Source organism: Eumetopias jubatus, unplaced genomic scaffold (assembly GCF_037043125.1).
Source record: "Eumetopias jubatus isolate StellerSeaLion01/CBP00866 unplaced genomic scaffold, mEumJub1_p1.0 scaffold_1, whole genome shotgun sequence".
NCBI lineage: Eukaryota > Metazoa > Chordata > Mammalia > Carnivora > Otariidae > Eumetopias > Eumetopias jubatus.
Window position 1 is genome coordinate 198978330 of NW_028274807.1, and position 23636 is coordinate 199001965.

The following is a 23636-nucleotide window of genomic DNA, read 5'->3' on the forward strand; positions in this document are numbered from 1 at the left end:
GGGGTGGCCAGTGATTATGACGCGCAGATGGCCAAGAACCCAGGCTTCGCGCAGGCGGGCGAGGCCGGAACGGGCGGGGCGCACACCAGCAGGCTCGGCAGGCCGGGGAGGCAGGCGCGGGGGCCAGGCTTTGTTTTCTCCCGCTCCTGTTGTGTAAACCCCCTTGCATTTCACAACAAATCACAGATAATTAATAAGTACATGCCCGTAATGAGCAGGCTTTTTAATAGAAGAAATTGGAAGATGCGGTGTCGAGTCATTATTTCACTCTGGCCCAGACTCGGCTCTATTTTCCCATCTTCTTCACTCCCCCGGTACTGCCTCAGCCAGAGTCTCTGCACACAGGCTGGCTCTGACCCCGCCTCTCAGCGGTCCTGGAGTCAGGGAGCCCCAGGGAGGCCCCACCCAACCTGGGGCACCACATGCCCCTGGAGCCTGTGAGGGCCCCCGAGGGGGTGTCTGTCTGGGGCGGGGGTGGGCATGCCCGGCCTAATTCAGCCAGCCCTCCCCAAGGCTGCTCTGGATCCGGGCAGGGGCCTCAGGGCGGGGACCCTGGCTGCACCTCAAGCAGCCTTGTGAGGAGCTGTGAGGGTCAAGGTCTCTCTCTCCCACCAGGAGGAAGATATCCTGTACTATGATGCCAAGGCCGACGCTGAGCTGGTGAGTGCCCTACCCCTGTTGGGGGGAGAAGAACTGCCAGAGCCCCACACCGTCCCTTGGCTAGTAGCCTCAGCTGTAAAATGAGTGTGAGGTCTCAGCGCTCTCCCACATCCTGAGGTCACCCTGCAAAGTAGCGGTGGCACAGGCCCCGCGCCCGACCCCAGGTAGGTAGTGAGGCACTTGGATCTCTTCCCGTGGGTCAATCCGGGTGCCAGCATGGAGGAGGCTGAGCACTGTGGGAGCAGAGAAGAGAGGGAGCAGTGGGAAGGGCTTCCTGGAGGTGGGCAAGGCAGGGCCGGGATGTGGCTGTGGTGTGGCTCGGGTGGTGCAGGTACCTTCCATGTGTTGAGCCCCGCACAGCTGGCCCCACCGTCGGGGCTCCCGCCAGCTCGGTCAGGCTTGCCCCAGCTGCAGAGGCAGCCCAGCCCTGTGCCTGTTCCCCAGACGAAGGACAGGGCTCGGGCTCTGCTGGGGTCACTGGCTGGGCAGTGATCGCGCGGGGGCTCACTGGACGGCCCAGACCCACGCTGCTCCTGTCTCAGCGCCCCTGACTGGCTCATGTGTGCTTGGGCGCCCCGTCTCTGGAGGCCTCACGTGAAAGCCGTATGACCATTTTGGTAGCAAGGGACCTACAGAGGAGCCAAGAGTGTCCGAGAGGGCAGGGCACACAAAGTACACAGTGTTTGGTGAACCTGCCAAGGCCCAAGTCCATCTGCCTGCCTTGGAGGCAAATGTAGTTGAACTTGACTATCTCCTCTGTAAACAGAGGTGTCATAAACAGCTCAGTCCCTGGGGTCCCACGTGCTCTGGCTGGGGCGGGAGACCCCAAATCCAGGGTTCCTCTCCTGGGCTTATTGGCCGGGGGCATTTCCTGGGGCGAGTGGGAGGTAGACAATGCCCCTGGAGGTGGGCAGGCAGGAAGGGAACCCTGCAGAGGGTCGGTGGTGCCAGGCCAGCCTGGGTGAGCCTTGAGGAGAGCAGGCGGGCAGGGGGCCGGAGAAGTAGGGGTGGGTGGGCTAAAGCAGGTGTGCTTCCCCCTTGGCTGAGCCTCCGTGGCTCCCAGAGAAGTTGCTAAAATTAAAGCTGGAATCTGAAATTCAAATGAAGAGCGAACCTTTAATTAGACCCTGAATCTAATTCCTTACCCCCCTCAGCAGCAGGCTGTAATTTTAGCAATCAGTGCATTAAATATAAACCAGGAGACTGCAGTTGCCCACCGTACAAAGCCCCTGGGCATGGGGGTGGTGCCAAGAGACTCCTTGGCTGTTCTGGTGCCCGGGCCCCTGCCAGGATCCCCTGAACTCCCTGTGCCCAGGACCCCCGCCCCTGGCTCTAAATCACTGATTCCCTGCACACACATCCCCGCCCCTCAAGGGGGTAGGGCCAAGCCCCAGGAGGGAGAGGCACCCTGGGTGGGGCTGGGCTAAGGGCAGGCCAAAAGCCGGGCCCTCTATAAACATCGACATGAACACATTTGTCGACTCCCCTGCTTGTTGTGTTGTTTTGTTTTTTTAATCTTTGCCAGAGGTACAGTTAGAGATCTTTCTAGACCATTTACTTTTAAATTACCAGCCAGAAGGTGGGGGTGGGGGAAAGAGAAGGAAGGAAAAAGTTCGCCAGCTGATAGCTTATCAGAACAGAATCCAAATGTCACATTAGTTGGGAAAGTTGGGAGATTAAATTTTCCAGCGCCCTTCATCTGCCGCTGACATTTCGGGGGCTTTCTTCTCCCGCACCTCCCCCTCCTGCAAGCAGAACGTGAGTGGCTCACGCCTCAGAGGCGGCAGGCTGGGTAGCTGCCTGCCCCGGCTTTACCCAGCATCCAGGAGCTTCTGAGGGTCCTCCTGGGGTGTGCCGAGGTGGGCAGAGAGTCGCACACATGGTCAGGGGGCGAGGGGGCGAGGGGAGGGCAGCAGATGGCTTGGATTTTGCTGTACAGAATCCACCCTTGAAGAGACGCCAAGGGTCCTTGCCGCAGACCCTCTCAGGGCCGTGCCGACCCCCACACAGGCCCGCCTGCTGCAGCCCCATCCAGGCAGTAATTCATTCCCCAGGCCGGAGGACAGACCCGGAGCACTCCTGGGGTGGGCAGAGCTCATCTGGCTGGATAGGGAGGCACGATCACCCTTTCCCCAGACAAGATGCAGCAGGAGGCAGAAACACAGCGGGTGTGCCCAGGACCCAGTGAGCAGTGGGGTCTGCAGAGCCACAAGAGGGTGGAAATGAGCTGAGCCTGGTGGTGACGGTGATCACATGGGTTGAGAGGCAGTGAGGGGGCATGCGGATGGCCCAGCTGCTTACACCCCTTCCTCCAGGGGCACAAGGCCCCCAGATCTGCCCCTGCCCTGCCTTGGTCTCCATCCCTCCTTTCCTCCCCGTCTGGCTCTTCCCTGCCTTCCTCTTCACTCTCTACCACCATCTTCCCCTCCCCCTTGCACACCTGCACCCGTGCCTGCCTACCCCCCACCCTCTCACCGCCCCCCCGCCCGCCGCCGCTTGGCTGCGGCATCAGCGCTGCAGCGGCAGACCCGTTCCTGCCAGCCTGTGGTGGTGGGCGGGGGTGCATGGCGCATGCCCAGCCTGCTCGGCCGAGAGATGCTGTAATTGGCACCTGTCAGACGGCTGCAGCTCATTTTAGAAAGCCAACAGGGGCCTTTGCAGTCCCACTGCTAGCAAGCGCTGAGGACCCTCCCTCTGGAAGTTACCGGGTCTCAATGCTAGCCCCCACCCCAGCCCAGCTCCCCCCCTAAACTCAGCCCCTACAGCCACCTGCTGAGGGGGTGGTGACCCTCCCCCAGAGGGGGTAAGGACCCTCTCCCTGGTGCCAAAGGAACTCCATGCAGGGGATCGGGGGGCCCCCCAGTGTGGGGGGCCCAAGGCTCCTGGGAAGGGCTGCCTAGGTCTCCCTAGGATCACACAAGCCTGACTTGAAAGCAGAGGTGTGCAGCCTGCTCTTTCTCACTGGGACTTGTTTCCTTCATTGATAATTGGTTTTCAAGAATGTGGGGAAGTTTGGTTTGGGTTTTGGAATTTGGGTTTATCAAATGTAGGGATGGTGGGTGGGGTGGCCCAGGGGCAGGTGGGAGTCACAGGCCTCCTGGGGGAGGGGTCCATACCCCCTGACCATCTGTCCCTGTGTCTCTCCATCTCTCCCCGTCTCTGATTCTGAGATGCCCCTATCACCTAGACCCTGGCCCTCTCCTGCCTGCAGAGCTGTCTGACCCCACTCCACCATTTTCTAGACCTGACATGACCACGGTGGGGGGGATCCCTTTCTGCAGGATGACCCTGAGAGTGAGGATGTGGAGAGGGGGTCCAAGGTCAGCACCCTCAGGCTGGACTTCGTTGAGGACTCAAACTTCAAGAACAAAGTCAACTATTCGTACACGGCCGTGCAGATCCCCACGGACATCTACAAAGGCTGTGAGTGTGCAGAGCCCACGGCCTGGGCACTGCCAGGTCCTGGGTGCTCAGCCAGTGCCGTCTGCCTTCAGCCCCTGCTACCCACGTCCACACGCAGGCATCAAGTCATTCTCAGGCATGGCCTCACGCTAACACTCAGACTCTCACTGCTGTGAATGCACAGTCTCCTGCCCCTGTGTACCCATGTGCCCCACGTGCCCCCAGAGTAGCTCCTCCCCGCCGTCCCCCATTCCCAGGCCCCGTGTAGGAATGGTTGAGGAGCTACCACATCAGATGAACACAGGGGCTGGGGGAACAGGGAGCAGTCCCTCACTCACGGACGCCAGCCCCGGAACATCTCCCTCCTTGTCCAGGGACAGGGCAGCTTTGCAGAGTGGGGAAACCAAGTCACTACAGCTGGATTTGAGTCAGACGTGAGGAGGAACTTCCTGAAGATCTTGGCAGGTGTAGGGGGAGGAGACCAAGAGTCAAGCACTACAGAGAGAGCTCTAGCAGTGGGCTTCAGGGCCCTGCGGTCTGGTGGTTTGGGCATAATTCTGTGAGCATGTACAAGGCAACCTCAGACTCCAAGGGGCCCCCTGGGTGGAGGGTCTTGGGACACAGGCCCCAGAGTTTCTGGGTAGTCTCCAGAATGCAGGGAATCCTGCAGGGGCCTCAGTAAGGCCCCCCTCCACCCTTCGGGTCAGCCAGGCCTTCTAGGCAGCCTCAGTAGGGGGTGAGGATAGGTGCTGCCCCCCCCCGACTGCCGTCCCTGCCACAGCCTCCCTCAGGCCACCTGCCCGAGCCAGTTGAGGAGCACTATCACAGGCAGGCACACTAATTAAAACAGGAGCCATACTGCCCTCCCCAGTCACCCCTCGCTACCCACACAAATTACATTTTATATGTTTTTTATTTACTGTGTCACTTTTAATTAAATCTGTAATCGCCTGCCTGAGGGGGCATGGTCCCCGTTTCCCAGCTCAGCGTGATCTGAGTATGCACGTGGGTGCGGGTGTGTGCACGTGGGGAGACCAGAGTGTTTGCACAAGTGTGTCTTACAGTGAATGCAGGTGTGGGCGTGTGGTCATGGGTACCTGTGGGGACAGCCCAGCTGAGGCGGGGGTCTACTCTTGGCTCTTGACCTGAGTCAGAAATGCCCCTGTGCCAGCAGCAAGAGGGGCTTCCAGGACAGTCGGCTCTAAGCCTCTCCTTGGGAGGATGGGGAAACTGAGGACCAACGAGGGTTGGGACTCGCCAGGCAGACTCTCCCAGGGCAGGCAGTACTGTATGAAACATTTGAGAACCCGGCTTTATTTTTTCGTTAAAGAGAAAAATAGAGATTGTTCGACTCACTAAGTTTCTAAATTAGGAACAGGACCATAACATACTGTTCAATAGGCACAGCCAATGCTAGAAATGTGTTTTTGTTTTCACATTATGGTCAGTTAAGGGAAGCTACAAGGACAGAGAGAAGGGAGTGGAAGCAGAGGGAGAGAGATTAGGCAGCAGATACGATGCAGCAAAGGCCCCACACTGCAGGGCGGAGGAGGGGGAGAGCAGAGGGCCCCTTGCCCAGGAATGTGTCTGCGCCCCCTGGGCGATGGGCAGAACCTTGCGCATTTGTCTCTTTAAATCACAGCTCTTCGCCTGCTTTAAAAAGGTTTCAGTGTTCAGAGGCTCTGCTCCGAAGAGCCGAGCCTTTGGAAGACATTCTCTGAGTCTTACTTGAGGTGGATCTGTGATAGGGATCTATCAGGGTTCCGCCTGGGAGGAAAGAAACTGGGAGAAACTGAAGGAAAAAAATAGCCCCTGGGGGAGGGGGTTTCGGTACAGAGGCCCAGCAGTAGTAGGTGGCCAGCCCCTGGCAGGTTTCTTTGAGGGTCCTATATGCAGAGACAGATTCGCCGCGCGTGAGAGAGCACATGCGCACGCACATATCGGCCAGATTTAGGGCTGTCCTGAGTTGGGGGGTGGGGGTGCTGCCCAAGCCATCCTGAGTCTCTGCCCTGGTTGAGCAATCTGCAGGACTGAGCCCATTCATCTGAGAGAAGCCTCGCTCTGTGAGTGTGTGTCGGGGTGGCTCCGGCCAGGGGATCACGCATGTGCCGCCACAGAGGCCAGGGGAAAGGGAGGGTGGGGGTAACTTGCTCTTGTGAGAGCAAGACCCACTGCCGTCCTCCCCTGGGTGCAGAGTGCTGTGTAAGTGTGAGCATGCGTGCCCCCGTGCCCATGGCAGCAGTCGGGCTGCTGGGCAGGTAGGTTCGAGGACGAAGGACTCTTAACACCCGGCTGGAAACACGGAGGTTCAGCGCAGAGATACCTGTCAGGGAGTATACAGGCTATATGCGTTTGCGTGTATGTGTGTGCAAGTGCCTGTGTTGGAGCAGGATCGTGGCACAGCCCCTGCCCCTCCAAGAGCCTCCGCCCCCACCCCGGCCTGCTTCTGGCCCCAGTTGATTAATCATGGAGCTGAGTGGCTTCCAGCTTATCAGGTACCTTAATAGCTGAATAATTCCTGCCCCATCATCGGGCCCTTAATTGCTTTCTTGTGGCTGCAACCCGGAGTGCATGCTGAGTGGGTGAGCTCCCAAGGGACCAGCTGCAAGCTCCAGGCAGCATGCTGGATGGGCATCCCAATTTACAACTCCCTGCCACCTGGACAGCCCCTCTCAGGGGCCACAGGCCACGGCTGCCCTGCCTGATCCCGTGGGGCCTGGCCGAAGGGTAGGCTAAGCTGGCTTGGGAGGGGTTGAGGACCTGGAAGTCTTCCTGGAGGAGCTGATGCAGCCCTCAGCTGAGCCCTGAGGAAGGAGAGCCCCGCCAGGCAGAGAGCAGGTGAAGCTCGCTAAGTGGGGGGTACATGCATAGGCGTCGTGGTGAGGTTCAACGGGGACAGCCCGGGCACTTTTCACCCCCGCCCCCTGTCTCCCCCACAGCCACTGTCATCCTTAATGAACTCAACTGGACAGAGGCCCTGGAGAATGTGTTCATCGAGAATCGCAGGCAGGACCCCACGCTGCTGTGGCAGGTCTTCGGAAGTGCCACGGGTGTCACTCGCTACTACCCCGGTGGGTGTCAGCCCATCTCTCCTGTCCACTCAGCACCCACCCTCCTCCGTCACCCAGCCCACTTATCCTGGAGTGTGTGGGGTGGTTGCTCACCCAGTGGGCTGTGGAGTAGCCACTCCTGCCAGGCCGGCTGGCCCTGGCCAGGCCCTTCCCTGCCAGACCCCCCTCCTCGCCTTCTCTCCTCCCACAGCCACCCCCTGGCGAGCCCCCAAGAAAATCGACCTGTACGATGTCCGAAGGAGACCCTGGTGAGTGAGCAAGGAGGAGCTGGGCAGGGACACCCCCTCCATCCCCCTGACCTCTGCCGCCCGCTCCCCTCCCTCCCGATATCCAGGACTCGGAGCAGGGCGCAGCCAGCTCTATCCAATTTTCATTTCACACATCGTTGCCGCTGGAAAATGGATCCCATCACCCAGGCAGGCCTCCCAGCTGCCTCTGCCCCCCGTCCACTGCCCGGCACTCCACCCCCTCGGGACTGAGGGATTGGGCCAGTGGGGGTTCCCGAGGGTGGATATATCCTCTGTCAGGTCGCCAGCCCCCGCACCCCCCATCTGAGCCCTGAACACCCCACCCTCTGCTCTGCCTCTCCTGCAGTACCCCATGGCCTCCTCCCTCCCTGTTCCATCCCACACACAGCTAGGACTCAGACCTTGGGGCCTTGTCCCGGGCCAGGGGACATGACAAGCACTAGGGCCCAGGAACATATCTCCTGCCCCCTCTCTGGATCACCTGTTCACCCCTCCTTGGGCTCGTTCATGTGCTGGGGGACCAGGTCACTCATGTACCGGGCAAGGACTGTTAGAGTTTCATTTTTTTTAAGACTTTATTTATTTGTGAGAGAGAGACAGCACAAGCGGTGGGGGAGGGAGGCAGAGGGAGAGACAAGCTGACTCCGCACTGAGAGGGGACACTGTGACGCGGGGCTCGATCCCAGGACCCCAAGATCATGACCTGAGCCATAGTCAGATGCTTAACTGACTGAGCCACCCAGGCACCCCAGGACCTTTTTATTAAATGATATCCTCGGTGCCTAGAATGCTGTCTGGTCCATGCAGTGGATGCTCAGTAGAAACACGTTGAATCAACATGTGGGTGAAGGAAGAAAGGACCCACAAGGTCCCAGTGAGGCTGGCCCTAACTGACGCTTCTCCCGGGCAGGTACATCCAGGGGGCCTCGTCGCCCAAGGACATGGTCATCATTGTGGATGTGTGAGTGAGAGATGCCTGCAGGAGGGGTGGGGGGGGGGGAGAGAATCTGCCGCCTGGGACCCTCATGAGGGAACAGCCGGAGAACACCTGAAGCCTACCTGGCACCTCCATGACCTTCCCAGGAGCGGCAGCGTGAGCGGCCTGACCCTGAAGCTGATGAAGACGTCCGTCTGTGAGATGCTGGACACGCTCTCGGATGACGACTATGTGAATGTGGCCTCAGTGAGTGCCAAGGTGGCGGGCGGGTGAGGAATGGGTCACCCCACCCGGTGCCGAATGCCCTGGCCAGCCTGAGTGGTGGGGGCATGCAGTGACTTACCACCCACCCTGTCCCTGCAGTTCAACGAAAAGGCACAGCCTGTGTCATGCTTCACACACCTGGTGCAGGCCAATGTGCGTAACAAGAAGGTGTTCAAGGAGGCCGTGCAGGGCATGGTGGCCAAGGGCACCACAGGCTACAAGGCCGGCTTTGAGTACGCCTTCGACCAGCTGCAGAACGTGAGCCGCCGTGGGTGGATGAGCGGGTGGCTGGGGAGAGGCCAAGGCCCAGGCTTGGTGACACCAGGGAAATCAAGACGAATGGCCTTGTTAACGCCCAACAGGCGGCTCAGGCAGATAGCACCATCTGCTGTGGGGAGGAGGGCCCGAGGGCCAGGCCTTCCGGGGGGAGGGAGACTCACCCTGGGCCAGGGAGGGTCCAAGCGCTGCCTGACCCCAAACCTACCCCTGACCAGTCCAACATAACCCGTGCCAACTGCAATAAGATGATCATGATGTTCACGGATGGCGGTGAGGACCGCGTGCAGGATGTCTTTGAGAAGTACAACTGGCCCAACCGGACGGTGAGGCGCAGCCCAGGTGGGGGGCCCCCTGACCTGGGCCCAGTACCGGGGAGGGCTGTCCTCTCATGGCCACAGCAGTAACCTCAAGCCTCAAACAGGTGCGCGTGTTCACTTTCTCCGTGGGGCAACACAACTACGATGTCACACCCCTGCAGTGGATGGCCTGCGCCAACAAAGGTACCTCGTCCAGCGTCCCCGCCCTGGGGCTGCCCGCCGTGCCCTGCTGGCCATCAGGTTGCTTATCCACCTGTCCATCCATGTGTCCAGCTTTCCAGCTGCCTGTTTACCCACCATCCATCTTCCTGTGCGTGTGACCGTCCATCTCTCTATCTGGCCACGTAACTTGTCCATCTGACTGAGCATCTTTCTCCCCATTTGTCTGTCCATTGTCCATCCATCTCCTGGCTTATCTGCTCCCGTGTCTGTTTGCTGGTCAAGCTACCACTCCATGCATGTGGGTCTGGCCCCTGGGTGAACTCTTGAGTGTCACCACCATCCCAGCATGAGGGGCTTCAGCCTCAGGCTCGTCCCTCCACCCTGCCTCTGCTTCCTTACACCCCTACACTCATGGCCCCTTCCCTAGCATCAGCGCCATTGACAGGGCAGGGGAAGGGAGCACTAAAGGGACAGGAGCTTGGGAGGAGTGACACCAGAAAGTGAGGGGGCCTGGACACAGCCTGGGGTACGGGAGCCCCTGTGCCATGGGTCCCAAGTACCACCCAGGCCCACCTCTACCTCACCTTCCCTCACAGGTTACTATTTTGAGATCCCTTCCATTGGAGCCATCCGCATTAACACGCAGGTGAGACTCTAGCCCTCCTCCTAGCCCCTTACTTCCTGGGCACAGTGTGAGCGAATGGCTGCTGTGGTGTGAGAGCGCCCCCTGGTGGCAGGCTGATATACGGGGAGGCAGAACAGGGAAGATGCAGTGGGCAGGTGGACTTATGACGCCTGTCACCTTCTCCCCAGGAATATTTGGATGTATTGGGCAGGCCCATGGTGCTGGCGGGCAAGGAAGCCAAGCAGGTGCAATGGACCAACGTGTATGAGGATGCTCTGGTAAGGCCTCTGGGCCCCCACAGATGTGCCCACAAGGTCAAGTTCCTTAAGGGCCCCCTTATTGGAGTAAACCAGAGAAGAAAAAAAGGGGCCTGTGCCTGAGCCCATTCTCTGGACACTCAGAGTGGGGCATGGCTGGCCACAGGAGACTAACCTGTCATCCTCCTCTCCCTTCAGGGGCTGGGGTTGGTGGTGACAGGGACCCTCCCTGTTTTCAACCTGACACAGGATGGCCCTGGGGAGAAAAAGGTAAGGTTCCCCACCAGGGAAGGGCTGGGCATGCCTGAGGGGGTTGGGCATGCCCCTGGCAGGCCTGGGACGGAGGAGGGACAGGCTGGCCTTCAGACTGGACAGAGGCAACTACTTGTGAGCAGCTTAAGGCCTTAGGCATGAGGTTTGGGCAGCGGGGCTCCCCCGTGGGATTGAGCCCATTGCAGACCCCATGCCTCTGCTCCCAGAACCAGTTGATCCTGGGTGTGATGGGCATCGATGTGGCTCTGAATGACATCAAGAGGCTGACTCCAAACTACACGGTAAGTGTCCATCTGCCCATCCACCCAGCTCTGCCTCCCACGTGGACACAAGCCAGGCTCAGCAGAGACGTCTGATGGGGATTATAGCACCTCCAGGGAGACCTGTGAATTCAGTCAGTCAGGAAAGACTTCTGGAGGAGGTAACCTTGGGCCTAGAGCTGGGGTTGGCAAACTTTCTGTGAAGGGCCAGACTATGAATATTTTAGGCTCTTCCAGTGTAAATACTCATACTCAGTTCTGCTGTTGTACTGAGAATGGCCACAGATAAAACAAATAAATGGGCACAGCTGTGTTCCAATACAATTCTGTTTGTGGATCCTGAAATTTAAATGTCACCTAATTTTCACATCATGATCTTTTTCAACCACTTAAAAATGTAAAACAAAACAAAACAGGGGCTCCTGGTTAAGTGCCTGACTCTTGGTTTCAGCTCAGAGTCCCACATAGGCCGCTTAGCAAGGGAGTCTGCTTGAAGATTCTCTTCCTCTGCCCCTCCCCCCATTTGTGTGCACGCTTGCTCGCTTGCTCTCAGATAAATAAATAAATCTTTAAAAAAAAGAAATGTAAAAAATATTCCTAGCCGTACAGTAACAGGTGACGGGCCAGGCATGGCCCACGGGCCATAGTTTGCCAACCCCTGGACAGTCGGATAGACAGGAGGCATACCTTGGAGTTACAGGAAACTCTCTGAGCAAAGGACTGAAGGTGAAAACCAAAATCAGAAACCAGGGGAGGCGCAAGGTCAGTGTGGCTGGCCCAGGGCCTGTGGCGGAGGCAGCTTCAGTCTTGGTTGTGAAAGGGGTGGGGGATGGGACGTGTGTGACAGCTTGCCTCGACCCGAAGGCCCCGTGTGGATGGCCTCCATGTTCAGTGAGAAAGCAGCCTAGAGAGCTAAGGGTGAGCCCAGGGTCCCATTCACTCCTCCTTCACTTCTATCTGGACGGGGTACAGTCCTCCCTCGGCACTCTACTGAGATGGGGACCAGGAGGAGGCAGAAGTAGGGGGGCAGGGAGGAGACGGCGGCACGGAGGGGCTAGTGGAGACAGAGCAGTCCGGCCGACTGACAGCTCCAAGAGAACCAGGAGTCATGGGGGCAGAAGGCGAGATCAATTCGTGGTCCCGTGGAGCCCATCAGCCTCAACAAGGGACGCCAGCGTGCTGGGCTTGACTTGAGAAATAGGTTCAAGGCCACGTGGCATGTGGGGGCCCCTGGCCCAGGCAGGTACATGGCAGCCCTCAGTGGTATGGAAAGCAGGCTGAGGAAGAGCTCGAGAGGCTGGGGAATCCCTGCCCGGCCCCCCAGGCTCTGAGCCCCCATCTACGCCCCCAGCTTGGAGCCAACGGCTACGTGTTTGCCATTGACCTGAACGGCTACGTGTTGCTGCACCCCAACCTCAAGCCCCAGGTGAGCCAGGGGGCAGTCAGGAGGAGGGGTAAACCCTACAAGATGGGGACCCCCTGACTTCCTGCCCTGCCTCCCACAGACCACCAACTTCCGGGAGCCAGTGACTCTGGACTTCCTGGATGCTGAGCTGGAGGATGAGAACAAGGAGGAGGTGAGGGCAAGGAGGGGAGTATGGTATGGGTGGCGGCACCCAGAGCAGCTGAGAGTAGGGGCCGCACCCCTCACGTCTCTGGCCCTTCCAGATCCGTCGGAGCATGATCGATGGCAACAAGGGCCACAAGCAGATCAGAACATTGGTCAAGTCCCTGGACGAGGTGAGACGATGGGGGAGGGGGACAGAGTCAGGGTGGGCATCCTCCCGCACTCCATCCCACCCCTGCCTACTGGCCCAAGTACTTGACCCAGCCTCTTCTCTCAGAGGTACGTAGATGAGGTGGTGCGGAACTACACCTGGGTGCCCATAAGGAGCACCAACTACAGGTGAGTGGGGCGGGACCGGCAGGGAGGGGCGGGGCAGCCCCAGAGCCCAGAGTCTGAGCCCGCTCCCCACCCAGTCTGTGGGTGCTCAGTGGCTGGAGCCATGATCCTAGTGGGGCACCAGCAGCCAGGGCTGCTCGCTACTCACCCCGGGACTCTCGGTCCCCCAAGGGCCTCTCGCTGGCCCTTCAGGAACAAGGGCCATTTCCTGGGAGCACAGGACAGAGACAAGACAGTGCATCTGATGTCTCCCCATGCCACACGACCCTCTCACGTCACCCCTGCCTGGATCGCATCCCTGGGTATCTGCACCCAGGATGTCACCCTCAGCACATTCCTAGGCTGGCTCTCAACAGGCACCACACAGAGGAGGTACCCTTGTGGGTTAGGCCCAGGCCATGCAGGCTGTCTTCTTGTGCCCCCCAGAGCCGGTCTTATTCCCACCCCAGTCCCAGCTTGTGATTGCTCCTCACCGTGTTAGCGCCAGCCCTGCTTCTCACTGGCTTGCACATGACCTAAGTCTCGGGGGACCAAGGACCCCACTCCCGTGGCTGTGCACCCAACAGCCTAGCTCACTGACAGTGCTCTGCCCCTTGTGAGTCTGCTGCTGGCCTGATTGAGGAGGCCGGCTGGGTATCTGGGGCGGGGGGGGGCTGCTGGGGGAGGGGGAGCAGGGGGGGCCTTGCTTTGGGGCTGGGCATTCTGAGGCGTCCAGGAGTCTGGGGACTGAATCTCCCACAGCCAACAGGGAAAGGTGGCCCTGGTGGGCAGGAGAGCGGACGTCATAGCCTGGGCCACTCTGCCTAGCTCCGAGGCCATGGGGTGGGGGGCCAGATGCCAGTGTGGCCCACCTCTCCCCAGCAGTGACATATGCTCCTCCCTTCCCCTCCACCCTAGCCTAGGGCTCGTGCTCCCGCCCTACAGCACCTTCTACCTCCAAGCCAACCTCAGCGACCAGATCCTGCAGGTCAAGTGTAAGTGGCCCGGCCCCTGCCTGCGCCCTGCACCCCTGCCTCTGCCCCGCACCCTGGCCGGCCCCAGGCAGCATAGCCAGCCACTGGTGGCAAGGCAGCCCCCCCTGCCCAGTCTGCCCACCCCCCAGGCACCCGCAGGCTGGGGCACCGGCCATCGGAAAGTCTGTGGAAATCTGCATGCTTGCCTTTTCTCAGATTTGGTTCCAGATCATTCTCTCATGATTTCCGTTGAGGTTTTTGGTTTGAGTTTCTCCTACTGCGTGTCTTCCCTCCATAGCCTGCCTCCCCCGCACACCCCTGGGGGCTGCGTTCTTGGAAGACACCCCCCCCATCTCCCCCCCCCCGTGCCCTATAGCTCTCCCACCCTGTGGTGCCACCCCCCCAGGGTCTCTCTCCCCCCTCCTCCGCCCCCTGCACTCATTCTCCTTCATTTCCCTCCTCCCTCAGCCGCCCCTCTCACCTTGCTCCGACCCCCACTGCCCTTCCCTCTCCCCACTTCTCTCCCTCCTCCCTCCCTCCTCCTCTCTCCTTTTCCTGTATCCCCACCTTCTCGGTCTCCCCCATCCCCTCTCCCTTCTGCCCTCTCCCTCCCTCCCCTACCCCAGCATCCCTCCTTCCCCTCCCTCCCTCCCTCTGTTCTCTTCCCCATCCTCCCTCTCCCTCTCTCTTCCTCTCTGGACCTCTCTCCTTCCCTCCTTCCCACTCCTCTGCCTGTGGCTCATCCCTGCATGTCCTGCTCACCCTGGGCCTCCCCCAGAGGCTCCGGAGCCTGCGGCCCCCGCCTGCCCACCACCCAAGGTCACTGGGAGGGAGGCTGGGGCTCCGGCCCCACCGGGCGCCCCCCACCTGCCTGGCCGACCGGGGCTCATCTCCTTTGAGTTTTCTCGCTCTCTCTTTCTCTCTCATGTCGTTTTTTTGCAAGAAGTTTCCTTTTGGTATGATGATGAGACACAATATTTTCATTCAAACAGCCATTGAATAAAATATTGTTTGTGCCCCCCCCTCCCCTTCCCCCTTTTCGTTTGTTTTTGTGTTTGTGTTGTTTTTGTTTTCCTCGCTTTCTCTCTTGGTGGACTGTCCCAGTGCCAATCAGCAAACTGAAGGGCAAGTATATTCAGAACCAGTGCACTCTCCTCTCCCCACCCCACCCACCCTCACACCCCTGCTTGCCCCCCTCCCTGCCCAGGACCAGCCAAACCCCTGCTCTCCAGGGCTCCCTCCCAGCATCCCTTGGCTCCTCTAATTCTTGCCTTTTCCCTCATTCCTAAACCCCTATTACAGCCAGTGGCCCTTCTGGCCCTGCCTGCAGGGCGGTCTCCGGGTGTTCTGAGAGCTCAGGCCCCCGTCTTCATCCTCCTTGCTCCCTCTGGGCAGGTCCCTGCCCATCCCCACCTTCTCTGTCCCTCCAAGACAACTCAACAGTGGGGACAGGGCTGGATGCCTCTCCACCACCTCCCACCCCGCAGGGCAGGGGGCCTGATAGGCAGGGGCTAGAGGAGTCCTCAGCAGGGCTTATGAGAGGCTTATGGGAAAGGGAAGCCCCAGCCACCTGAGGCTTTCTCTGGGATAGTTCTCCCTCCTGTGATCTCTGCCAGTTGGTCCAGAAGTTGGAGCCATCCAAGGGGTGACAGAGGCTCTGGAAGCCCCCCACCCTGATTCTGAGATGGGCAGGATAGGGCATCAGCCACACCACTGGGAGAGCAAGGCAGACCCAACCATCCTGGGCACCGGCCTAGGTGCTGTCACCCCTGTCCCCTGCTGCCCCCACCACTTTGCTAAAGCCCACTGGCCCAGCCCAACCGCGGTACCCACTGCCACTGGGGCAGGTGGTCAGCTGTGAAGAAGGTGTTCCCCTGGGAAATAAAAGCAGACTCGGGGATGGAGAGCCTAGCCAGGAAGAAAGGAAATGTGTCTGGACCCCAAGGGCCAGTGAAAGAGCTTGGAAGGAATCAGTCTGGGAGTGAAGAAAAAGGTTCTGGCACTTAGAGATAACCCAAGCCAGAGACTCCGGAGAAAGGTAGGCAATGAACTCACAGAGTTGGGTGGAGAATAAGGGGAGCAAGAGAAACACGCAAGGGTCTCTGCCACCGGTGCACAGAGACACCCCTCCCAGGGAGGGCCGGGGCAGATGGGCACAGAGAGCCAAGAGCGGATGACCTGGAAGCCAGGGCTCCCCAAGAAGCCCGAGGGGCCCTGTCCAGCCTAGTCCAGCAAAAGGGATAGAGCGGGCCCCTGTGGGCTGGGTCGGGGTGGGGGACAGGCCCTACTCCCACTGGCTTGAGTTGTCTTTTCTCCCCCTTCCACATCCCTCCCAGTGTCCCCAGAAATGCAGGGCTCTGGTAAAAATGACAACTATAGCCTAGTCTCCCTACCTCCTTTTTCTTTCTCCTCCTTCCCCTCCCTCACCCCCATTCCCTGTCGGCCTGTGTCCAAACCCTACCTCACAGTCCCATCAGAAAGCAACAGTCCAACCAGTGACTGCCCAGCCCCTCCAGGCACGCCAAGTCCACCTCCCGGAATCTTGCAGTGCATTGTGGGAGTATCTGGAAACAGAGAAGACCCCTCTTCTGCAAAAATAAAGCCCTACAGTCACAAAGAGGTTGGAACCTTGGTGAAGACAGGATTGGAAGGTGGGCTGCCCAGAGTGCAACAGGCCAAGGGGCAGGGGCACGCCTCCAAGATGCAGACCAGCCAGGTAGCTGATCCAGCCTGGCAGGGAGAGGGCCCAGAGAAACCCCAGATTCACTCACAAAGCCACACAGAGACACCCGTACACATGCACGCTCAGGCAAACACACACCCTCTCCCATGTACTTATGTGTTCTCTCTCAAACATGTGCACAGGACCCCTCAAGAGCACCCCACAGCTCCTCTGGAGCCCCAGCATTCCTCTTGGGCTGCTCTGAACCCAGGCAGGTCCTAGGAAGGGTGGAGGCCCATTCTTCTCCCTCTGCCCTCACCCAGCCTCCCAGCCCAGGAAGGACCGTGGGACCCCCACAATGCACTGCAGCCCAGCCCCAGCTGCCCACACCGTCTCTGGTTGGACTGTCTCTGCCCGTGAGAAATCCCCTCGGTTTGGCCATGTTGATGCCTGACACAGAACAAAAGACCTACCAAAAATGCAAACAGCTGCAGCAAAGAAAGAGAGATAAAAATCCGCAGCCAAAAGCCAATTCCCTTCCTCAAAGTCTCTTTGGAGGCAAAGGAAGCTCGGCATGCGGTTTTTTCCATTACGGATGTGATAAGAGCGAGACCGGCGCCTCCCCCAGACCATGCATATATATAGCAGTGTGTGTATATATGTGTGTGTGTGTGTCCGTGTGTATGTGCTGCACAGCCACGCCACGGGACTCACTGCCGACAGAGGACCAGGCCTGGGCAACATATTGGCTATAACTGCCCTCCTCCTGCGATGCTGTAGTCTCCACAGGCCCTCCACCCCCTCCCCGCCCTCCCTTTCTCTCTGCTCGCCCCTTCTCTCTGGCTCGAACTTGAACGTGGAAGTGGCGGGTTCCCTCTTTGCTGGTGTCTCCCCCCTCCCTCAAGCCACCCTCTTCCCTGTCCCTCCAGCCCCGTCAGCTCTGAGCCCCCTGGCCTCCTGCCTCCCCAGCCCCCGCCGGATAACCCCCCGTTTCTGTTGCAGATTTTGAGTTCCTGCTCCCCAGCAGCTTTGAGTCTGAAGGACATGTTTTCATTGCTCCCAGGTAGCTTGCGTGTGGCCTTGCTGAGGTGTCCTCCCCAACCCCAACCCCAACCGCCCTGGCCCTGCCTCCTGCACGGCTGCCTGGAGCTCTGTGTGTGTGTGTGTATGTGTGTGTGTGTGTGTGTGTGTGTGTGTGTGTGTGTCCTGTGCGGTGTCGCCCCACCCCGTGCGTAGCCCCGTGCATAGGCCCGTCTGTGCGGCCCTGTGCATACCCGGGCCATGCCCCGCCCCACCAGGCAGCAGTGGCCAGCCGCCCAGCTCCAGCCCCCACCAGGCCTGGGGCGGGAGGGCTCCGGACTCTGCCGATCTTCCCTGCCCTCCCAGGCCACCAGGAAGGACCCTTTCTGCCCTGGGCAGGGCTGTCCGCAGCACACCCCTCCCTGGGCAGCTGCTGCTCTGGTTTGTGGCGCCCTCCCCACCCCCCCACCCTGCACCCCAGCCTTGTCCTGTGTCGGTCAGTGTTTGTGTGGGTCTGGGGATGAGCCAGCCAGAGCCCCCGTCGGCAGTGCTGAATTTAGGGGTGGTGGCTCACAGGGGACTGGGGGAGGTGGGGAGTACAAGGGCTTTGAAGAGCTGCTCTGGCAAGTGAGGGGTCAGGGCCCAGCACCCTGGACCATCCCTGAAGTGCACACTCAGCATGCACACACACATCCTTGGGTGCCCACCCTCTGCCTATTGGCCCACAAGTGAGGAGACCAACAGCCCCCCCCACCGTGGTGAAGCTCTCCCCCATGACCTGGCTCTGGACCCCTGGGCACTCTCAGGCACCCCCCAGGGGCTCTGGACACTCTTAACCTCCATGCGTGTGCACGTGTGTGCATGCACCCACCAATTTCTCTTGACTGTGTAGATGTGTGTTTGTATTTATGAGTAATTGTGTACATTTGTAAGAGTCTGAATGTACTGTGGGGTAGGCTGTGGGCATGAGTGACGGTGGGAATGAGTGAAAAGGCCTGGGTGGCCCACGTGACCCCGAAAGAGGGGACTGGGTTTGTTTTTGTCACTTCTGTATCTTTGGCTCTGGAGAACTCAATAAATATGTGCTGGGTGAGCGAATGAAGTAATCCACAGCTGTAAATGTACATATTGTTAGGGGGGAGGGGCTGCAGGGGAGTTGTAGCTGAAGCACAACCTACGGGTGTCACTCTGGATGTGTCAGCTGTGCCCCCTACCACAGAAGTACAGGCTGCACACTGCACAAAGGCCATTGGGGCCAGAGAGCAAGTGGGGACTGAGACCCTGACCCAGGTGCCCTCAGCAAACCGTGGGCCCTAGCACAGCCTAGGGAAGCAGCGCATTGCAAAAATTCCCAAGGCTGCTGCATCCAGGCCAGTGGGGAGGTCTCTGGTGGCAGGGGTGTGAATGAGCGATTGGGCAGAAGAGAGAGCTCCATCTACCACACTTCCTGGGGAGCAGAGCCCGAAGCAGGCCTCCCGTGCCCCCAAAGCTCCCACGTTGTCTGGACCTAGAGCCTGAGCCCAGCGAGGGCCTTGAGGAAGTGAGGGGTTTCACCTGTCCACCTCTGGGGGAAGAGCATCCCGGGCAGAAGGAACCACCAGTCGGAGGCCCCACGCATTCCCACTGACTTCCTGACACCCTCTGTGGTACGATGGAAAAATCTGAGGCTCGGGGAGCTTAAGTGAGTTGTCCAGAGGTGCCAAGCCAGGAAGTGGCAGGCTGAGGGCTTACACTCCGGCTGACTAAGCCAGCGCTGGCACTTGCTCGCCCACCTTGTGCCCTCCGGAACACTACAACGTACAGGGGGACGAGCCGGCCAGGGGGCCTTTCCTGGGGCCTCCCCCGGGGGCCATCTGGGTCCAGCTACACAGGAGGGGTGGGAGGCTCTGCAGGGCTATCCCCAGGAGGGAGAATCTGCCAGGTTGGAGGACAAGGACCATCCTTCTTGTGTCAGTTCTGTCCCTACTTAGACGCAGCAGCCTGCCAGGCATGTAGCCTGTAGGAATACACGTGCCCCTGCTGAGGCCTGGGCTTCTCAGCCAATGGCCAGGCAGGCCTGTTGGGAAGCCTCAACCCTACTGCTCTGTCCAGCCCCCAAGCCCACTCTTCTTGCCCCTCCCCACCCCCAGAGAGTATTGCAAGGACCTGAATGCCTCAGACAACAACACCGAGTTCCTGAAAAACTTCATTGAACTCATGGAGAAAGTGACTCCAGACTCCAAGCAGTGTGAGTGCCTGGTGGGGCCGCCGGGTCTGGGCAATGCCCAGACCCCAAGGGGGCAGCCCAAAAGAAGCCAGAAACCGGGCAGGTGTGATGCAGACCCAAGCCCAGGGCAGGACCTGGGCCAGGCAGTGGGGAAGGCTCCTATTGGAGCCTTGGGTGTGTGGGGGAGAGGGGGCAGGAAGCCACCAGAAAGAAGCCACCCCCTCCACCCCTACCTTCCCGTTGCAGGCAACAACTTCCTTCTGCACAACCTGATCTTGGACACAGGCATCACACAGCAGCTGGTGGAGCGCACATGGCGGGACCAGGACCTCAACACGTAGGCACCACCCAGCCTGTGGGGGCAGGAGGCTGGGATGGGCCCAGAGGCCCTGGCCCTGCCCTGAAGAAGGCGGGCCTGTGACTCACCTCCCTGCTGCCCCCCAGGTACAGCCTTCTGGCCGTGTTTGCTGCCACCGACGGCGGCATCACCCGTGTATTCCCAAACAAGTAAGTGACCTACACTGCCACCCGACACCCTGCCCCCACCCGGGACCCTGCCTCTGTCCCGCTGCCCATAGGCCTCTTTGCACCTGCTGAGACACTGTCCCCCACCCCACCCCCCTTTCCACCAACTCCTGTCTGTCTCGGATAACCAGAGCAGCTGAGGACTGGACGGAGAACCCGGAGCCCTTCAATGCCAGCTTCTACCGCCGTAGCCTGGATAACCACGGCTATGTCTTCAAACCCCCACACCAGGATGGTGAGTGTCCTCCCAGGTGTCCAGCAGGTGGGAAGTTGAGGCTTCCCTGTCTGCTCAGCCAGGGCTAGGCTCTGCTCTCTGAGGCCCCTCTCAAACATGAGGCTAGCCGAGACTGGGAGAGATGAGAAGACAGAGCTAGGCTGTGCCAACACTACCTTGGGTACTGGGTGCTTGGCTTGGGCTCCTGGGTCCACAGGCCCAGCACAGAGTGGTCAGTGTGGCCACCGGCCCCTAGTCCTGACTTCCCCACCCTACCTCCAGCCCTGTTAAGGCCACTGGAGCTGGAGAATGACACGGTGGGCATCCTCGTCAGCACGGCTGTGGAGCTAAGCCTGGGCGGACGCACACTGAGGCCAGCAGGTGAATGCCTGGGGCGGAGGTGGGGAAAGAGACGATGGGCAGGGTGCTGCCCAGGCAGGCAAGCATTGATGGCCCCTTGCTCTCTTCTATAGTGGTAGGTGTTAAACTAGACCTAGAAGCCTGGGCTGAGAAGTTCAAGGTGCTAGCCAGCAACCGTACCCACCAGGACCAGCCTCAGAAGGTACCTGGGCCGGGGTGGGGGCAGTAAGCCCAGCAGTACCGAGTTCCCCCAGGAACCCCTACCACTCACTCAGAGTGGTTCCTGTGCCTTATGGGGAGGCAGTGGCTGTTGCAGATGGCCTGGGGACCCAGAAGTACAAAGGTGTGATGGGGGGGGGACTGCCAGGCACCTTACGGTCCTTGCTCTCTGCCCAGCAGTGTGGCCCCAACAGCCACTGTGAGATGGACTGCGAAGTTAACAATGAGGTACGTGTGCCCTCAACCCTAGTTTACCACAATCCCAGACTTCTTAGTCCCAACTGCGACTCCTAGCCCATCCCTTGGCCTGGCGGGAGCAGTGGGTTCTCAACATCCCACCCCGACTTCACAGGTTTACCAGAACTGTGCCCCTTCGACCCAACCACCCAACTGCCAGGGTCTGGGGAGGAAGGTCTGGGCCTGGGCCCCTCTCCATCTTCTTCCCCCTTCCCTACCTCTCAGGACCTTCTCTGTGTCCTCATTGACGATGGGGGATTCCTGGTGCTGTCAAACCAGAATCATCAGTGGGACCAGGTGAGGGTCGAGAAGAGGGTGGAAGGAGGGGGGCCAGGGTTTGAGCCTTCTGGGGGTGCAGCACTGCCAGCCCTGTGACTACCACTCCCTCCTGGCATTCCCAGGTGGGCAGGTTCTTCAGTGAGGTGGATGCCAACCTGATGCTGGCACTCTACAATAACTCCTTCTACACCCGCAAAGAGTCCTACGACTATCAGGCAGCCTGTGCCCCCCAGCCGCCGGGCAACCTGGGTGCTGCACCCCGGGGCGTCTTTGTGGTGAGCCCCAGAGATGCCTGGCGGGGGTTGGGGGGGGGGGTCTGGGAGACCTGCACACAGATGATGCTCCACCTCTGACGAGAGAATGGGGGGGGAACCCGGGTCCAAGGACAGCCATGGCAGCCCATGCCCCTCTCTCCACCGCAGCCCACCATTGCAGACTTCCTTAACCTGGCCTGGTGGACTTCGGCTGCCGCCTGGTGAGTCCCAGGGGGGAGGGGGCAGAGGGACGGTGCTCTCTGGGCAGGAGGGCTCAAGAGAGGTGGTGCGGCAGGGCACTGGTCTCTGGTGACCATTCCCACTCAGTGACCCATGCCCTGCAGGTCCTTGTTCCAGCAGCTTCTGTACGGCCTCATCTATCATAGCTGGTTCCAGGCAGGTAGGTAGGGCTTTGGAAGCCCCTCCTCGAACCCCCTCCCCCGAGTCTAAGCTCAGACCCACCCCAAAGGGAGGGCGGGGCTTATGGCTGAGCAAGGCCGAGGCCCGAGACCGGGCCAGGGTGTATGGGTGGGGCTGAGGCGCTCTGGGCACTCGCAGACCCCGCGGAGGCCGAGGGGAGCCCCGAGGCGCGCGAGAGCAGCTGCGTCATGAAACAGACCCAGTACTACTTCGGGTCGGTGAACGCCTCCTACAACGCCATCATCGACTGCGGAAACTGCTCCAGGTGCCCGCGGGGTGCGGGACCGGAGGACCGGGCGGGGCCGGACGGGGCCTGCCGGGTGGGCGCGGCCCGGGGCGGAGCCGGGGCTGCAGCGGGGAAGGGAGGGGCGGGGCGAGTCCCAACGCCCCTCCTTCCCGTGCTGCCTCCAGGCTGTTCCACGCGCAGAGACTGACCAACACCAACCTTCTATTCGTGGTGGCCGAGAAGCCGCTGTGCAGCCAGTGTGAGGCTGGCCGGTTGCTGCAGAAGGAGACACACTGTATCCTGCCCCCCGCCGTTCCCCGCCGCCCGCGCGCCCCCTCCTGCCCCGCGCGCCCCCTCCGTGCCCTGCCGCCTCCTTGACTCCCCACCCATGCCCAGCGGACGGCCCGGAGCAGTGTGAACTGGTGCAGAGACCGCGATACCGGAGAGGCCCGCACATCTGCTTTGACTACAACGCGACGGTGAGGAGGGGGCGGCGCACTTGACTTGGCGCTCCCCTCCCCTCCCCTCCACGGGCCGCCCGAGTCGACCCGCTCCTTGCCTCTTCCCGCAGGAAGATACCTCAGACTGTGGCCGCGGAGCTTCCTTCCCGCCGTCGCTGGGCGTCCTGGTCTCCCTGCAGCTGCTGCTCCTCCTGGGCCTGCCCCCCCGGCCGCAGCCCCAAGTCCACGCCCACGCCTCGCGCCGCGTCTGAGCGCCCCCCCACCTCTCCCCAGGCCTCCCTGCCTCTCCCCTGCTCCCCTGTCCCATACACCCCGCCTTAGAGCCTCGCCTCCTCCCTCACTGAAGGACCTGAGCGGCCAGGCCCAAGAGTCTGAGCCTTGGAGTGGGGGGGTCCCAAAGGAGGGTGCCGCAGGTCTTTGGCCCCCAAGCCACATCTCGCCGCTGAACTGTCAGAGTGACCCCAGACCCCTTATTCCCACCAGACTCACCCACCCCTGAGGGCTGGGACAGGGAAGCCACCGTACTGGTGCCAAACCAGGCCTCCACTGCCCACCCTGCCCCAAGGCTCCCTTTGTGCAGGAGACCTAGGCCCTGCCCCAGCCGGACTCCTCTAACTTGGCCCTTAGGCCCCACCCAGGACCAAATCTGGATTCCCTGGGAATAATGAAGTTGAGATGGGCAGTTTGAGGCCTGTGCATCCCAGCTTAAGTCCTAGCAGGAGAGAAGTCCTGAGGCAGCCCCACAGTGGGCTCCTGCCCCTTTCAGGCCTACAGCCACCTCCCACCTTCCTCCAGCCCTGCAGGTGACAGGCCAGTGACAGTGACACTGGCTCAGACACAACCCCATACACACCTGGAGCCCTGAGGGCAGAAACTGGACTCACATTAGACACACCAAGGAGGACACACACACACACACACACACACACACACACACACACA

The 23636-nt window shown here is 60.3% G+C and overlaps 1 protein-coding gene across 8 annotated transcripts in view; it reads left to right on the forward strand.

Moving 5' to 3' along the window:
* Positions 1–22945, forward strand: part of CACNA2D2 (calcium voltage-gated channel auxiliary subunit alpha2delta 2) — a 138857-nt gene extending 115912 nt beyond the window's left edge. Inside the window, exons 5-39 of one of the 8 annotated variants that reach the window (XM_088022146.1) lie at positions 616–660; positions 3942–4083; positions 7002–7133; positions 7324–7381; positions 8292–8342; positions 8465–8564; positions 8682–8840; positions 9077–9184; positions 9283–9361; positions 9937–9986; positions 10154–10243; positions 10421–10492; positions 10702–10776; positions 12107–12181; positions 12261–12332; positions 12424–12495; positions 12600–12661; positions 13556–13632; positions 14716–14736; positions 17276–17336; positions 19423–19520; positions 19746–19836; positions 19944–20006; positions 20156–20259; positions 20521–20619; positions 20712–20800; positions 20995–21045; positions 21280–21351; positions 21456–21608; positions 21756–21808; positions 21932–21987; positions 22146–22272; positions 22419–22527; positions 22623–22712; positions 22805–22945. In XM_088022146.1, the coding sequence (XP_087878272.1) occupies positions 616–660; positions 3942–4083; positions 7002–7133; positions 7324–7381; positions 8292–8342; positions 8465–8564; positions 8682–8840; positions 9077–9184; positions 9283–9361; positions 9937–9986; positions 10154–10243; positions 10421–10492; positions 10702–10776; positions 12107–12181; positions 12261–12332; positions 12424–12495; positions 12600–12661; positions 13556–13632; positions 14716–14736; positions 17276–17336; positions 19423–19520; positions 19746–19836; positions 19944–20006; positions 20156–20259; positions 20521–20619; positions 20712–20800; positions 20995–21045; positions 21280–21351; positions 21456–21608; positions 21756–21808; positions 21932–21987; positions 22146–22272; positions 22419–22527; positions 22623–22712; positions 22805–22945 (2997 nt within the window). Of the gene's footprint in view, positions 1–615; positions 661–3941; positions 4084–7001; positions 7134–7323; positions 7382–8291; positions 8343–8464; positions 8565–8681; positions 8841–9076; positions 9185–9282; positions 9362–9936; positions 9987–10153; positions 10244–10420; positions 10493–10701; positions 10777–12106; positions 12182–12260; positions 12333–12423; positions 12496–12599; positions 12662–13555; positions 13633–14715; positions 14737–17275; positions 17337–19422; positions 19521–19745; positions 19837–19943; positions 20007–20155; positions 20260–20520; positions 20620–20711; positions 20801–20994; positions 21046–21279; positions 21352–21455; positions 21609–21692; positions 21809–21931; positions 21988–22145; positions 22273–22418; positions 22529–22622; positions 22713–22804 lie in introns of all 8 variants that reach the window. The other 7 variants (XM_088022144.1, XM_028124464.2, XM_088022152.1 and 4 more) reach the window with 7 other exon arrangements.
* The last annotated feature ends 691 nt before the right edge of the window (positions 22946–23636 follow it).